At 47.1% G+C, this 14,192-nt stretch overlaps 1 protein-coding gene across 1 annotated transcript; it reads left to right on the forward strand.

Moving 5' to 3' along the window:
- The first annotated feature begins 7,317 nt into the window (after positions 1-7,317).
- EEF1A1 (eukaryotic translation elongation factor 1 alpha 1) lies at positions 7,318-13,636 on the forward strand. The gene is made up of 8 exons (XM_038753316.1): positions 7,318-7,384; positions 10,444-10,621; positions 11,478-11,657; positions 11,877-12,173; positions 12,272-12,422; positions 12,543-12,799; positions 12,889-13,123; positions 13,238-13,636. The coding sequence occupies exons 2-8, from the start codon at positions 10,478-10,480 to the stop codon at positions 13,360-13,362; spliced, it is 1,389 nt and encodes a 462-aa protein (XP_038609244.1). The 5' UTR covers positions 7,318-7,384; positions 10,444-10,477; the 3' UTR covers positions 13,363-13,636.
- The last annotated feature ends 556 nt before the right edge of the window (positions 13,637-14,192 follow it).

Consider the following 14,192-nt stretch of genomic DNA (forward strand, 5'->3'; position numbering starts at 1 on the left):
ATAGTGAGGGTATTTATTGAGAAGCATTGTGGCTTACCAGGAAGAGCTGGGAGTCAGAGGTCATGGGTTCTAATCCCACTCCACTACTACATCATCATCATCAATCGTATTTATTGAGCGCTTACTATGTACAGAGCACTGTACTAAGCGCTTGGGAAGTACAAATTGGCAACATATAGAGACAGTCCCTACCCAACAGTGGGCTCACAGTCTAAAAGACTACTAGTCGGCTATGTGACTTTGGGCAGGTCACTTAACTTCTCTGTGGCTCAGTTACTTCATCTGTAGACTGTGAGCCCCAGGTGGGACAATTGATTACCTTGCATCTACCCCAGCACTTAGAACAGTGCTTGGCTTGCTTGCACTTACTATGATAAGTGCTTAACAAATGCCATCGTTATTATTATTAGTAAGCACTTACTAATAATTCTGTTCTAATACACAGTCCCTATACCACATGGGGCTCACAGTCTAACTAAGGGACAGGTATCGAATCTTCATTTTACAGTTCTCTAGACTACAGTTCTCTAGCTTGTCGTGGGCAGGGAATGTGTTTGTTATATTGTACTCTCCCAAATGCATAGTACAGTGCTCTACAAAGAGTAAGCATTCAATAAATACGATTGACTGAGCTGTGGAAAATGAGGCCCAGAGAAACCAAGTGACTTGCCCAGGGACACACAGCAAGCAATTGACAGGGCTAGGACCAAAACCCAGGTCCCTCTGACTCCCAGGCCTGCCGAGTTTTATTAGAATAAAACAGGAAGATAATGACGCAACATGGCATAGTGGAAAAAAGACCGGCCTGGGGTCCAAGGACCTGGGTTCTAATTCTGACTCCGTCACTGATTTTATTTTTAATGGTACTTACTAAGTGTTTACTCTGTGCCAAGCACTGTAATAGATACAAGAGAGTCGGGTTACCTGTTGTGTGATATTGGGCAAGTCACTTATCTTCTCAGTGGGTCAGTGTCCTCGTGTGTAAAGTGTGGATTAAATACCTGTTCTCCCTCCTCTTATCATCATCATCATCATCAATCGTATTTATTGAGCGCTTACTATGTGCAGAGCACTGTACTAAGCGCTTGGGAAGTACAAATTGGCAACATATAGAGACAGTCCCTACCCAACAGTGGGCTCACAGTCTAAAAGGGGGAGACAGAGAACAAGACCAAACATACTTACAAAATAAAATAAATAGGATAGATATGTACAAGTAAAATAAATAAATAGAGTAATAAATATGTACAAACATATATACATATATACATATACATATATACTTAGACTATGAGCCCCATGTGGGACAGGGACTCTCTGACTTGATTATCTTGAATCTACCTCAGGGCTTAGCACATAGTAAGTGGTTAACAAATGACAAAATTTTTATCATTATTAATTTGGGAGTAATAAGTAAAGGAAGCTGATTGCGAGTCTTAAAACCAACTGGTAAAGAATTTGTATTTGATACGAAGAGAGCTGGTCAGTCACTGGAGGTTTTTAAGAGTGGAGAGATATTTATTAAGCAATATTTCAGATAAATCCAGGAAACCTCATGGAGTATGGATTGAAGGGAGATGAGACAGGGCAGAAAGTTTCAGTGAGAAGGTTAATAAAATAGTCCAACTGCAATATGATGAATGCTTGAACCAGGGTCAGTGTCTGTTTGGGTGGAGAGAGGAGGAGAGAGCAGTGAAAAGTGGTTTATTTCTTGAATTGATTTTGTAAACATATGGAAAAGGAGGGAAAAAAAATAAGGAATGCGATTCAAGAGGAATGATGGTGATTTACCAAGTTTTATTTAGACACAGAAGCCTACTGGAAGCAACTGGAAATCAAGGTGAATTTAGTCTGAGGATTTATCAAAGAGGACCTTATACGGACAAACACTGAATGCAGTTGGACAACCGGTTCATTTCATCAAGGAGTCAGATAAAGGAGTACACTTTGTAGCTCTCTTCATTGAAATATTGGGTACATTTCTAGCCCCTTTCACCTGGTGTGCAACTGAAACAGATTTTAGATTCTGTGATGGCTGCCTATCAATCAGCTTCTTTCCTCAAACCCAGCTTTAAGCGTGCTATGATGTTGCAGGAAGTAGACTAGAATGGAAATTTAGATTGCCAATTCTGGAAGTGAGATAGTATTGCTCTTAATAAATACAGCCTCATCTATCCAAACTTTATTTGGTACTCAGACAAATGTGAAGATGCAGTGCATTGCACATAGTAAGCGCTTGATAAATGCCATCATTATTATTATGGGGAGGGGAAGGAGGTAGGGTGGGGGCGATGGGGAGGAGGGTGCCATTATTATTATTATTATTATTATTATTATTATTATTATATACAGGTGCTGTGGGGAGGGGAAGGAGGTAGGGCGATGGGGAAGTAAGTGCTCAATAAATACGGCTGAATGAATGACTCCCCACAGCACATATGTATCTATCTGTATATATCTGTAATTGATTGTTTTATCTATTTGTATTAATGTCTGTCTCCCCCTCTAGACCGTGAGCTCGTTGTTGGGTAGGGACCGTCTCTATATGTTGCCAACTTGGACTTCCCAAGCGCTTAGTACAGTGCTCCGCACACAGTAAGCGCTCAATAAATACGACTGAATGAATGAATAGATATGCAGAGAAGAAAATTTAGAGCCAAGCATTTGATCAAAATCGAGGTACAAATACATGACAGGATGGAGGGTGTTTTTTTTTAAACCACCCTTCAGTTATGCAAGTATAATGGGTAGTGTGATCGGCTAAGGCATGGTAGTGACGCTGTAATCTATCGGTGTCTCCGGAAAATAAAGATTATTTAAACTCCAGGTGAGCGTGATTTGTAAGTAGAGAGAAAAGGACCTTCTGGGACACCATATAGAAAGGGGGTGGGGGAAGTCGAAAAGGAAAGTTGAAAGGTAGTTAAAAATAGCTTCGGTCGTGTCTGGATCTAATCAATCAATCAAATCGTATTTATTGAGCGCTTACTGTGTGCAGAGCACTGTACTAAGCGCTTGGGAAGTACAAGTTGGCAACATATAGAGACGGTCCCCACCCAACAGTGGGCTCACAGTCTAAAAGGGGGAGACAGAGCACAAAACCAAACATACTACCAAAATAAAATAAATAGAATAGATATGTACAATCTACCCGATATCGACCCGCTTTTGGTATCAAGCAATACGACCGCCTGATGATGATGGTATTCGTGAAGCGCTATGTGCCCAGCACTGTTCTAAGCGCTGAGCCCTGTATTAAGCGCTTGGGAGAGTACGAGACGACGGAGTGGGTGGACGCGATCCCGGCCTTCAAGGAGTTTTCGCTCAGCATCGACCATTAGGAGCGTGGGCCACTGCCAGTTCCTAGAGAGTTTTGGCAAATTGATTTTAGAATAAGAGGTCTATTTTTGGGAAGCCATCCAATAACGTCCATTATGGCCAACGTTAGAAGGCAGGGGAAAGATTGTGCTGACTTCAACCGAGGCCTTCTGTGCTTCTCCCCCTTCTAGACTGTGAGCCCACTGTTGGGTAGGGACTGTCTCTACATGTTACCAACTTGTACTTCCCAAGTGCTTAGTACAGTGCTCTGCACACAGTAAGCGCTCAATAAATACGATTGATTGATTGATTGATTCTCCCAACACCTGTTGGAGGGGCTTACTGGGGCCAGGGAACGCGTCCCCTACCTCTTGTGGGATTGCACTCTTCCAAGCGCTTAGTACAGCGCTCTGCACATAGCAGGGGAAGTGGCAAGAGCCCAGGCCCGTTGTTGCGTAGGGACCGTCTCTATATGTTGCCGACTTGTCCTTCCCAAGCGCTTAGTACAGTGCTCCCCACCCAGTAAGCGCTCAATAAATACGATTGATTATTTATTTATTTTACTTGTACTTATCTATTGTATTTATTCTGTTAATATGTTTGGTTTTGTTCTCTGTCCCCCCCTTCTAGACTGTGAGCCCATTGTTGGATAGGGACCATCTATGTTGCCAACTTGCGCTTCCCAAGTGCTTAGTACAGTGCTCCGCACCCAGTAAACGCCCAATAAATACGATTGATTATTTATTTTACTTGTACTTATCAATTGTATTTATTTTGTTGTTGATTGATTGATTTTATTTTGTTAATATGTTTGGTTTTATTCTCTGTCCCCCCCTTCTAGACTGCGAGCCCACTGTTGGATAGGGACCGTCTCTCTATGTGGCCAGCTTGTCCTTCCCAAGCGCTTAGTCCAGTGCTCCGCACCCAGTAAGCGCTCAATAAATACGATTGATTGATTGAAGTCCAAGTTGTTAACATATAGAGACGGTCCCTACCCAACAGTGGGCTCACAGTCTAGAAGTGGGGGGAACAGAGAACAAAACAAAACATATTTACAAAATAAAATAAATACAATAGATAAGCAGAAGTAAAATAAATAAATGAGCAATCAATCGTATTTATTGAGCGCTTCCTGGGTGCAGAGCACAGAGTAATAAATATGTACAAACATATATACAGATGCTGTGAGGAAGGGAAGGAGGCAAGATGGGTGTCCTTCCCAAGCGCTTAGTACAGCGCTCCGCGCCCAGTAAGCGCTCAACAAATACGACTGAGGGGTTGACTTTCTGAGGCCCTGAGGCCTTTCTCAAGGCCCTGCTGAGAGCTCCCCTCCTCCAGGAGGCCTTCCCAGACTGAGCCCCTTCCTTCCTCTCCCCCTCGTCCCCCTCTCCATCCCCCTCTTCTTACCTCCTTCCCTTCCCAACAGCCCCTGTATATATGTTTGTACATATTTATTACTCTATTTATTTATTTATTTTATTTACACATATCTATTTATTTTGTCAGTATGTTTGGTTTGTTCTCCGTCTCCCCCTTTTAGACTGTGAGCCCACTGTTGGATAGGGACCGTCTATGTTGCCAACTTGTCCTTCCCAAGCGCTTAGTACCCTGCTCCGCACACAGTAAGCGCTCAATAAATACGATTGATTATTTATTTTACTTGTACTTAGCAATTGTATTTATTTTGTGATTGATTGATTGATTTTATTTCGTTAATAGGTTTGGTTTTGTTCTCTGTCTCCCCCTTCTAGACTGTGAGCCCACTGTTGGATAGGGACTGTCTCTCTATGTGGCCAACTTGCGCTTCCCAAGCGCTTGGTCCAGTGCTCCGCACCCAGTAAGCGCTCAATAAATACGGTTGATTATTTATTTTACTTGTACTTATCAATTGTATTTATTTTGTGATTGATTTTATTTTGTTAATATGTTTGGTTTTGTTCTCTGTCTCCCCCTTCTAGACTGCGAGCCCACTGTTGGGTAGGGACCGTCTATGTGGCCAACTTGCGCTTCCCAAGCGCTCAGTCCAGTGCTCCGCACCCAGTAAGCGCTCAATAAATACGGTTGATTATTTATTTTACTTGTACTTATCAATTGTATTTATTTTGTGATTGATTTTATTTTGTTAATATGTTTGGTTTTGTTCTCTGTCTCCCCCTTCTAGACTGCGAGCCCACTGTTGGGTAGGGACCGTCTATGTGGCCAACTTGTGCTTCCCAAGCGCTTAGTACCCTGCTCCGCACCCAGTAAGCGCTCAATAAATACGATTGATTATTTATTTTACTTGTACTTAGCAATTGTATTTATTTTGTGATTGATTGATTGATTTTATTTCGTTAATAGGTTTGGTTTTGTTCTCTGTCTCCCCCTTCTAGACTGTGAGCCCACTGTTGGATAGGGACTGTCTCTCTATGTGGCCAACTTGCGCTTCCCAAGCGCTTGGTCCAGTGCTCCGCACCCAGTAAGCGCTCAATAAATACGGTTGATTATTTATTTTACTTGTACTTATCAATTGTATTTATTTTGTGATTGATTTTATTTTGTTAATATGTTTGGTTTTGTTCTCTGTCTCCCCCTTCTAGACTGCGAGCCCACTGTTGGGTAGGGACCGTCTATGTGGCCAACTTGCGCTTCCCAAGCGCTCAGTCCAGTGCTCCGCACCCAGTAAGCGCTCAATAAATACGGTTGATTATTTATTTTACTTGTACTTATCAATTGTATTTATTTTGTGATTGATTTTATTTTGTTAATATGTTTGGTTTTGTTCTCTGTCTCCCCCTTCTAGACTGCGAGCCCACTGTTGGGTAGGGACCGTCTATGTGGCCAACTTGTGCTTCCCAAGCGCTTAGTCCAGTGCTCCGCACCCAGTAAGCGCTCAATAAATACGATTGATTATTTATTTTACTTGTACTTATCAATTGTATTTTTGTGATTGATTTTATTTTGTTAATATGTTTGGTTTTGTTCTCCGTCTCCCCCTTCTAGACTGTGAGCCCACTGTTGGGTAGGGACCGTCTATGTGGCCAACTTGTGCTTCCCAAGCACTCAGTCCAGTGTTCCGCACCCAGTAAGAGCTCAATAAATACGATTGATTATTTATTTTACTTGTACTTATCAATTGCATTTATTTTGTGATTGATTGATTGATTTTATTTTGTCAATATGTTTGGTTTTGTTCTCCGTCTCCCCCTTTCAGACTGTGAGCCCACTGTTGGGTAGGGACCGTCTCTCTATGTGGCCAACTTGCGCTTCCCAAGCGCTTAGTCCAGTGCTCCGCACCCAGTAAGCGCTCAATAAATACGATTGATTATTTATTTTACTTGTACTTAGCAATTGTATTTATTTTGTGATTGATTGATTTTATTTTAATATGTTTGGTTTTGTTCTCGGTCTCCCCCTTCTAGACTGTGAGCCCGCTGTTGGGTAGGGACCGTCTCTATATGTGGCCAACTTGTGCTTCCCAAGCGCTTAGAACAGTGCTCTGCACATAGTAAGCGCTCAATAAATACGATTGATGATGATTGATTGATTTTATTTTGTTAATATGTTTGGTTTTGTTGCCCGTCTCCCCCTTCTAGACTGTGAGCCCGCTGTTGGGTAGGGACCGTCTCTATATACTGCCAATTTGTCCTTCCCAAGCGCTTAGTACAGTGCTCCGCACGTAGTAAGCGCTCCACAAACAGGCCTGAGGGACGGCCTTTCTGAGGCGGGCCATGGCGCCGCTCGTACAAAGGGCCGCGCCCTCCCCCGGCCCTCCAGGGGGGGGCGAGCGCGCGCCCAGGGACCGTCGCCCAATTCCTCAGCGCGGCCCCGCCGCCGGCGCGGGGACGCAGGGGCCGGCGCAGGGCGGGGCTCGCACTTTCCCGACGGCCCCTGCGGCCGCGTCGGCGCGCGCGCGCGGGCGCGAGCGCGAGGCGGAGGGGCGGGGCTGCCCCCCCCCTCCGCGGGGCATGCTGGGATCGGTGGCGTCACCCCCAGCCTCCCCTCACGAGGGCGGGGGGAGGCGGGCTATATAAGGGGCGCCGCCGCCGCGAACGGTCTTTTTGGCCACGGGTTCGCCGCCGGCTCGCAGGTGAGGCGCGGCCCGCTCCCCCCTCTAGGCCTCGGGCCGCTCCGCGTGGCCGCCCGGCCTACTTATTGAGCGCCTACGGCGGGCGGGGCGACGTACTGAGCGCTTGGGAGGTACAAGCCGCCTGCCCGACGGTGGGGGTCGCATGTTGGGCGCGGATTGATTGGACTCAATCAATCAGATGTATTTATTGAGCGCTCACCGTGTGCGGAGCACTGTACTGAGCGATGGGGAAGTAGAAGGTGGCCACCTATAGACAAATCAATCGTATTTATTGGGCGCTTATTGTGTAAGGAACACTGGACTGGTAGAGACAATCAGTCGTATTGATTGAGCGCCTACAGTGTGCGGAGCACTGTGCTGAGCGATTGGGGAGTACACGGTGGCCACCTATAGACAAATCAGTCGTATTTATTGGGCGCTTATTGGGGGCGGAACACTACTGGTAGAGACGATCAATCGTATTGATTGAGCGCTTATTGGGTGCGGAGCACTGGACTGAGCGATGGGGGAGTACAAGGTGGCCACCTATAGACAAATCAATCGTATTTATTGGGCGCTTATTGTGTGCGGAACACTGCTGGTAGAGACGATCAATCGTATTGATTGAGTGAGCGCTTACTGCGTGCGGAGCACTGGACTGAGCGGTGGGGGAGTACAAGGTGGCCACCTATAGACAAATCAATCGTATTTATTGGGGGCGGAGCACTGGACTGGTAGAGACGATCAATCGTATTGATTGAGCGCTTACTGGGTGCGGAGCACTGGACTGAGCGATGGGGGAGTACAAGGTGGCCACCTATAGACAAATCAATCGTATTTATTGGGCGCCTATTGTGGGCGGAACACGGGACTGGTAGACAATCAATCGTATTTGTTGAGCGCTTACTGTGTGCGGAACACTGGACTGAGCGATTGGGGAGTACAAGTGGGCAACCTATAGACAGGCAAATCAATCAATCGTATTTATTGAGCGCTTATTGTGTGCGGAGCACTACTGGTAGAGACGATCAATCGTATTGATTGAGCGCTTAGTGTGTGCGGAGCACTGGACTGAGCGATTGGGGAGTACAAGGTGGCAACCTATAGACAGTGAAATCAATCAGTCGTATTGATTGAGCGCTTATTGTGTGCGGTCCACTGTACTGATAGAGACAATCGTATTGAGCGCTTACTGTGCGGAGCACTGTACTAAGCGATTGGGAAATACAAGTTGGCAACCTATAGATACAGTCAATCGATCAATCGTATTTATTGAGCGCTTACTGTGTGCGGAGCACTGTACTGAGCGATGGGGAAGTGCAAGCTGGCAACCTATAGAGACAATCAGTCGTATTTACTGAGCGCCTATTGTGTGCGGAGCACTGTACTGAGCGATTGGGGAGTACAAGCTGGCAACCTATAGAGACAGTCAATTGTATTGAGCGCGTACAGTGTGCGGAGCACTGTACTGAGCGACTGGGAAGTACAAGCTGGCAACCTATAAAGACAATCAATCGTATTGATTGAGCGCTTACAGTGTGCGGAGCGATTGGGAAGTACAAGCTGGCAACCTATAGAGGCAGTCAATCGTATTTATTGAGCGCTTACAGTGTGCGGAGCGCTGTACTGAGCGATTGGGAAGTACAAATTGGCAACCTATAGAGACGGTTCCTACCCAACAGTGGGCTCGTGCTGCTTTATCTTGTTAATGCTGTGCAGATAGCTTTATTTCTATTTTGACACTCGTCTACGTGCCTTAATCAATCGTATTTATTAAGCGTTTACTGTGTGTGCGAGCACTGTACTAAGCGGTTGGCAAGCTGTCTCCCCCTTCCAGACTGCGAGCCCGTTAGCTTTAATTTTTGACACTCGTCAACGTGCCTTGTTCAATCAATCAATCGTATTTATTGAGCGCTTACTGGGTGTGCAGAACGCAGTACTAAGCGCTTGGGCAGTTGGCAAGTTGTCTCCCCCTTCTAGACTGCGAGCCCCTTAGCTGTAATTCTCTTTTGATACTCGTCTCCGTGCCTTAATCAATCGTATTTATTGAGCGCTTACTGGGTGTGCAGAGCACTGTACTAAGCGCTTGGGCAGTTGGCAAGTTGTCTCCCCCTTCTAGCCTGCGAGCCTGTTAGCTTTAATTCTCTTTTGACCCTCGTCTCCGTGCCTTAATCAATCGTATTTATTGAGCGTTTACTGTGTGTGCAGAGCACTGTACTAAGCGCTTGGGAAGTCCAAGTTGTCAAGCTATTGCCTTGTCTCCCCCTTCTAGACTGCGAGCCCGTTAGCTTTAATTCTCTTTTGACCCTCGTCTCCGTGCCTTAATCAATCAATCGTATTTATTGAGCGTTTACTGTGTGTGCAGAGCACTGTACTAAGCGCTTGGGAAGTCCAAGTTGTCAAGCTATTGCCTTGTCTCCCCCTTCTAGACTGCGAGCCCGTTAGGTTTAATTCTCTTTTGACCCTCGTCTCCGTGCCTTAATCAATCGTATTAAGCGTTTACTGTGTGTGCAGAGCACTGTACTAAGCGCTTGGGAAGTCCAAGTTGGCAAGCTATTGCCTTGTCTCCCCCTTCTAGGCTGCGAGCCCGTTAGCTTTAATTCTCTTTTTAACGCTCATCTACGTGCCTTAGTCAATCAATCGTATTTATTGGGCGCTTACCGTGTGTGCAGAGCACTGTACTAAGCGGCCGGCGAGCCGTCGTCTCCCCCCTTCTCGCCTGCGAGCCCGTCGTTGGGGTGCCGAGGTGTCGTTCCCGAGCGCTCAGTACTGCGCGGGGCACGTAGTAGGCGCTCATTGGGTGGATGTGGGGGGCGGTTTGGGCCGGGCCCGCCGAAAGATGGCCGCTTCCCCACCGTGCTGCAGGAAACACAAAATGGAGGAGCGGGCGGGTGGGAGTGAGTCACCCACACAAAGGAGGCCGCAGCGGCCTCCGTTCGGAGCCCTTCCGAAGCGCTTACGACGTGCCAGGCGCCCGGGGAGGTTACTACACGGCCCAGTCCTCCCCACCAGGTCCCGAGGTGGCGGCCCGGGCCCCCCTTTTCCCCCCACCCCCGCTCATCCCCACCCCGTTGCTTCAGGTGCTCGGACAACCGCCGCTGAACCGCAACCACCATGGGCAAGGAAAAGACCCACATCAACATCGTCGTCATCGGCCACGTCGACTCGGGCAAGTCCACCACCACCGGCCACCTCATCTACAAATGCGGCGGCATCGACAAGAGGACCATTGAGAAGTTCGAGAAGGAGGCGGCCGAGGTGGGTGGGCCTCACTAGCCTCCCCCCCCCAGCCCCGGGGACGGTTTTTTTCCAAGTAGAGGGAAGCTGTTTGAATACGTGCCCATGGCTGGTAAATAACAGTAATGGTATTTGTTAAGCACTTTATGTGCGAAGCGCTGGGGGATACAAGGTGATGAGGTACGTGCGAAGCACTGTTCCAAGCTCTGGGGGATACAAGGTGATGAGGTTGTCTCGCATGGGGCTCACAGTCTTCACCCCCGTTCTACAGATGAGGAAAGTGAGGCACAGAGAACTTAAGTGGCTTGCCCAAGGTCCCACAGCCGACAAGTGGTGGAGCTTGTCTCACGTGGGGCTCACAGTCTCCCCCCCCCCCCCCAATAGTAATGGTATTTGTTAAGTGCTTATGTGCGAAGCACTGTTCCAAGTGCTGGGGGACACAAGGTGATGAGGTGGGGCTCAGCCTTCACCCCCATTTTACAGTTGAGGGAACTGAGACACAGAACTTAAGTGGCTTGCCCAAGGTCCCACAGCGGACGAGTGGTGGAGCTGGGATTCGAACCCAAGCCCGGGCACTTTTCACTGAGCCGCGCTGCTTCTCCGGTGTTCACCCAGTGAATCCGCCTGAAACTTAAAAATGCTCCTAGGTAGCGAGGAGTTACGGTGGGAAGAGGTGTTGGCGTGAGGTACCTCGGCTAACTGGCCACTTAGCAAGAGGCCAGTTAGACGCAAATAGTGTCAAGGCTGATGGAATTCATCACCTGGGCGTGCCAGGCCTCAAGTCGGATTTCTGAATGGTAATGGGAAGCCGTTCTATTTCTAAACCTCGGTTCTGCTCCCGGGAAAACTGTTTTTACAAAAGTCCCGTGCCTTACAGATGGGCAAGGGCTCCTTCAAATACGCTTGGGTCCTGGACAAACTGAAGGCCGAACGCGAGCGTGGTATCACCATCGACATCTCCCTGTGGAAGTTCGAGACCAGCAAGTACTATGTGACCATCATCGACGCCCCGGGCCACAGAGACTTCATCAAGAACATGATCACGGGAACTTCCCAGGTATGTGTCTTTGTCCCTGAATGGGAGAGAAGAGCCTGCTTACTGTAGCTTGTTTTTTTTTTATCGTTCAAGCGCTGGGCCGGATAAAGGTGATCAATTTAAATCGGTCAAGTCCTGCGTGAAGTAGAGCCCAAATTTGTCACGCCACACCATGCCGTGTGGTTATCCATGCTTGGCTTAGCCACTTGGTGACCTCCCTTTCTCTCCCCCCCACCCCAGGCTGACTGTGCCGTCCTGATCGTTGCTGCTGGTGTTGGTGAATTTGAAGCTGGAATCTCCAAGAACGGGCAGACCCGTGAGCATGCCCTTCTGGCTTATACTCTGGGTGTGAAACAGCTCATCGTTGGAGTCAACAAAATGGATTCCACCGAGCCACCTTACAGCCAGAAGAGATACGAAGAAATCGTCAAGGAAGTCAGCACTTACATTAAGAAAATCGGCTACAACCCCGATACAGTAGCCTTTGTGCCAATTTCGGGTTGGAATGGTGACAACATGCTGGAGCCCAGCTCCAACGTAAGTGCCCCGTTGAAATTGGTGTGTTCTTAAAAGCAGAGGTAGTCGTAGAATCATTTTCACGATCGGTTAATACTTTCATGCTTATCGCTTTCCAGATGCCCTGGTTCAAGGGATGGAAAGTCACCCGCAAGGATGGCAATGCTAGTGGAACTACTCTGCTTGAGGCTTTGGATTGCATCCTGCCACCAACTCGCCCAACTGACAAGCCCCTTCGTCTGCCCCTCCAGGATGTGTACAAAATTGGTGGTAAGTAGTTAAGCGTGTGCATTGATGTATAGGCGACCTCTTTATTCGTGGCCGCAGTGATAGCCTTGGAACTTTCCGCAGAGGCGTCTCGGTAAGCATTCTTCAACTTGCCCATTTCAGGAATTGGTACCGTACCTGTTGGGCGTGTGGAGACTGGTGTCCTGAAACCAGGCATGGTGGTGACTTTTGCCCCAGTCAATGTTACAACTGAAGTGAAATCTGTGGAAATGCACCACGAGGCTCTGAGTGAGGCCCTCCCTGGCGATAACGTTGGCTTCAACGTGAAGAACGTGTCCGTCAAGGACGTCCGCCGTGGCAACGTTGCCGGTGACAGCAAAAATGATCCACCCATGGAAGCCGCTGGCTTCACTGCACAGGTACAATTTTGCAACATTCTGTTATGTATTGTCTGAATTAGGCTGAGACCTTTCAGGGCAATAATTTCTTGGTATTTTTTTTTAAATAGGTCATTATCCTGAACCACCCCGGCCAAATCAGCGCTGGCTATGCCCCCGTGTTGGATTGTCACACTGCTCACATTGCTTGCAAGTTTGCCGAGCTGAAAGAGAAGATCGATCGTCGTTCTGGTAAGAAGCTGGAAGATGGTCCCAAATTCCTCAAGTCTGGAGATGCTGCCATCGTCGACATGGTCCCGGGCAAACCCATGTGTGTTGAGAGTTTCTCTGATTATCCTCCTCTGGGTAAGTAAGGCCTCTTATCCGCACCTACGGATTTGTTCTAACGCCAAGATGAATCTGATGTAGTCCTGGGTGGGACTTTGTAGCAGTAAGCTAAAATGTGACTTCTTTTTGCAGGTCGTTTTGCTGTGCGTGACATGAGACAGACCGTTGCCGTTGGTGTCATCAAGGCAGTTGATAAGAAGGCTGCTGGAGCTGGCAAGGTCACAAAGTCTGCCCAGAAAGCTCAGAAGGCTAAATGAATATTCTGTCCACCACCTACCACCCCAGTCTTAAGCAGTGGTGGAAGAACGGTCTCAGAACTGTTTGTCTCAATTGGCCATTTAAGTTTAATAGTAAAAGACTGGTTAATGATTACAATGCATCGTAAAAGCTTCAGAAGGAAAGGAATGTTTTGTGGACCATTTGTTTCGTGGCAGTTTAAGTTATTAGTTTTTAAAATCAGTAATTTTACATGGAACACAACTTGACCAAAATCTGTCACAATTTTGAGACCATTAAAAGTTTAATGCAAAACCGGTGTTGTTCACTGATGGTAATTTAGCTAAGGGTGGATGCAGCCAACTGTCAACACTCTTACACTTGTTCAAATGCCTACCCATACATCAGTTACCTAGTGTAAGAATGAAGCAAGCTTCAGAACTGCTGTACTTTTTGACTCTAGACTTGACTCTACAGGCCTGATGAAGCTTGTGAAAAGTGCCATGCTTGTCTTAAACGAGGCTTAGCAATGTTTCTGGAGGTTCATTCACATATAGAGTTTACAGCTAAACAGGCTGTGCTGTGGATGAAGTCAGCAGATCAATGGGTGAATTGGGAAAAACCTGCCTTGATGCAGTTGGGAGAAATGGGGTCACTGAGTGTAATTTAAGACTTTAAAATAGTGGCTGCATTTGCTATACTAAGGCTGCCTTTTGTCACAGGTTACTAGGAAGAATGATCAGAAAACATTTTCTGATGAAACGACCCCATGGAATTTTTGCTTGGTTGTGTTAAAACTGGCTTCAATATTGGAACCAGATGGACTAGAGGGTAGTTGTGTGTTAAAAAGTAAAGTTATTACTAAAAACAG

The sequence above is a fragment of the Tachyglossus aculeatus genome, chromosome 1, assembly GCF_015852505.1.
Source record: "Tachyglossus aculeatus isolate mTacAcu1 chromosome 1, mTacAcu1.pri, whole genome shotgun sequence".
NCBI lineage: Eukaryota > Metazoa > Chordata > Mammalia > Monotremata > Tachyglossidae > Tachyglossus > Tachyglossus aculeatus.

Bases quoted from the DNA above. Each gene is read 5' to 3' on its own strand.
- EEF1A1 (XM_038753316.1), top strand. From the start codon at position 10,478: ATGGGCAAGGAAAAGACCCACATCAACATCGTCGTCATCGGCCACGTC. The intron at 11,658-11,876 runs GTATGTGTCTTT...CCCCCACCCCAG, and splicing joins TGATCACGGGAACTTCCCAG to GCTGACTGTGCCGTCCTGAT. The intron at 13,124-13,237 runs GTAAGTAAGGCC...TTCTTTTTGCAG, and splicing joins CTCTGATTATCCTCCTCTGG to GTCGTTTTGCTGTGCGTGAC.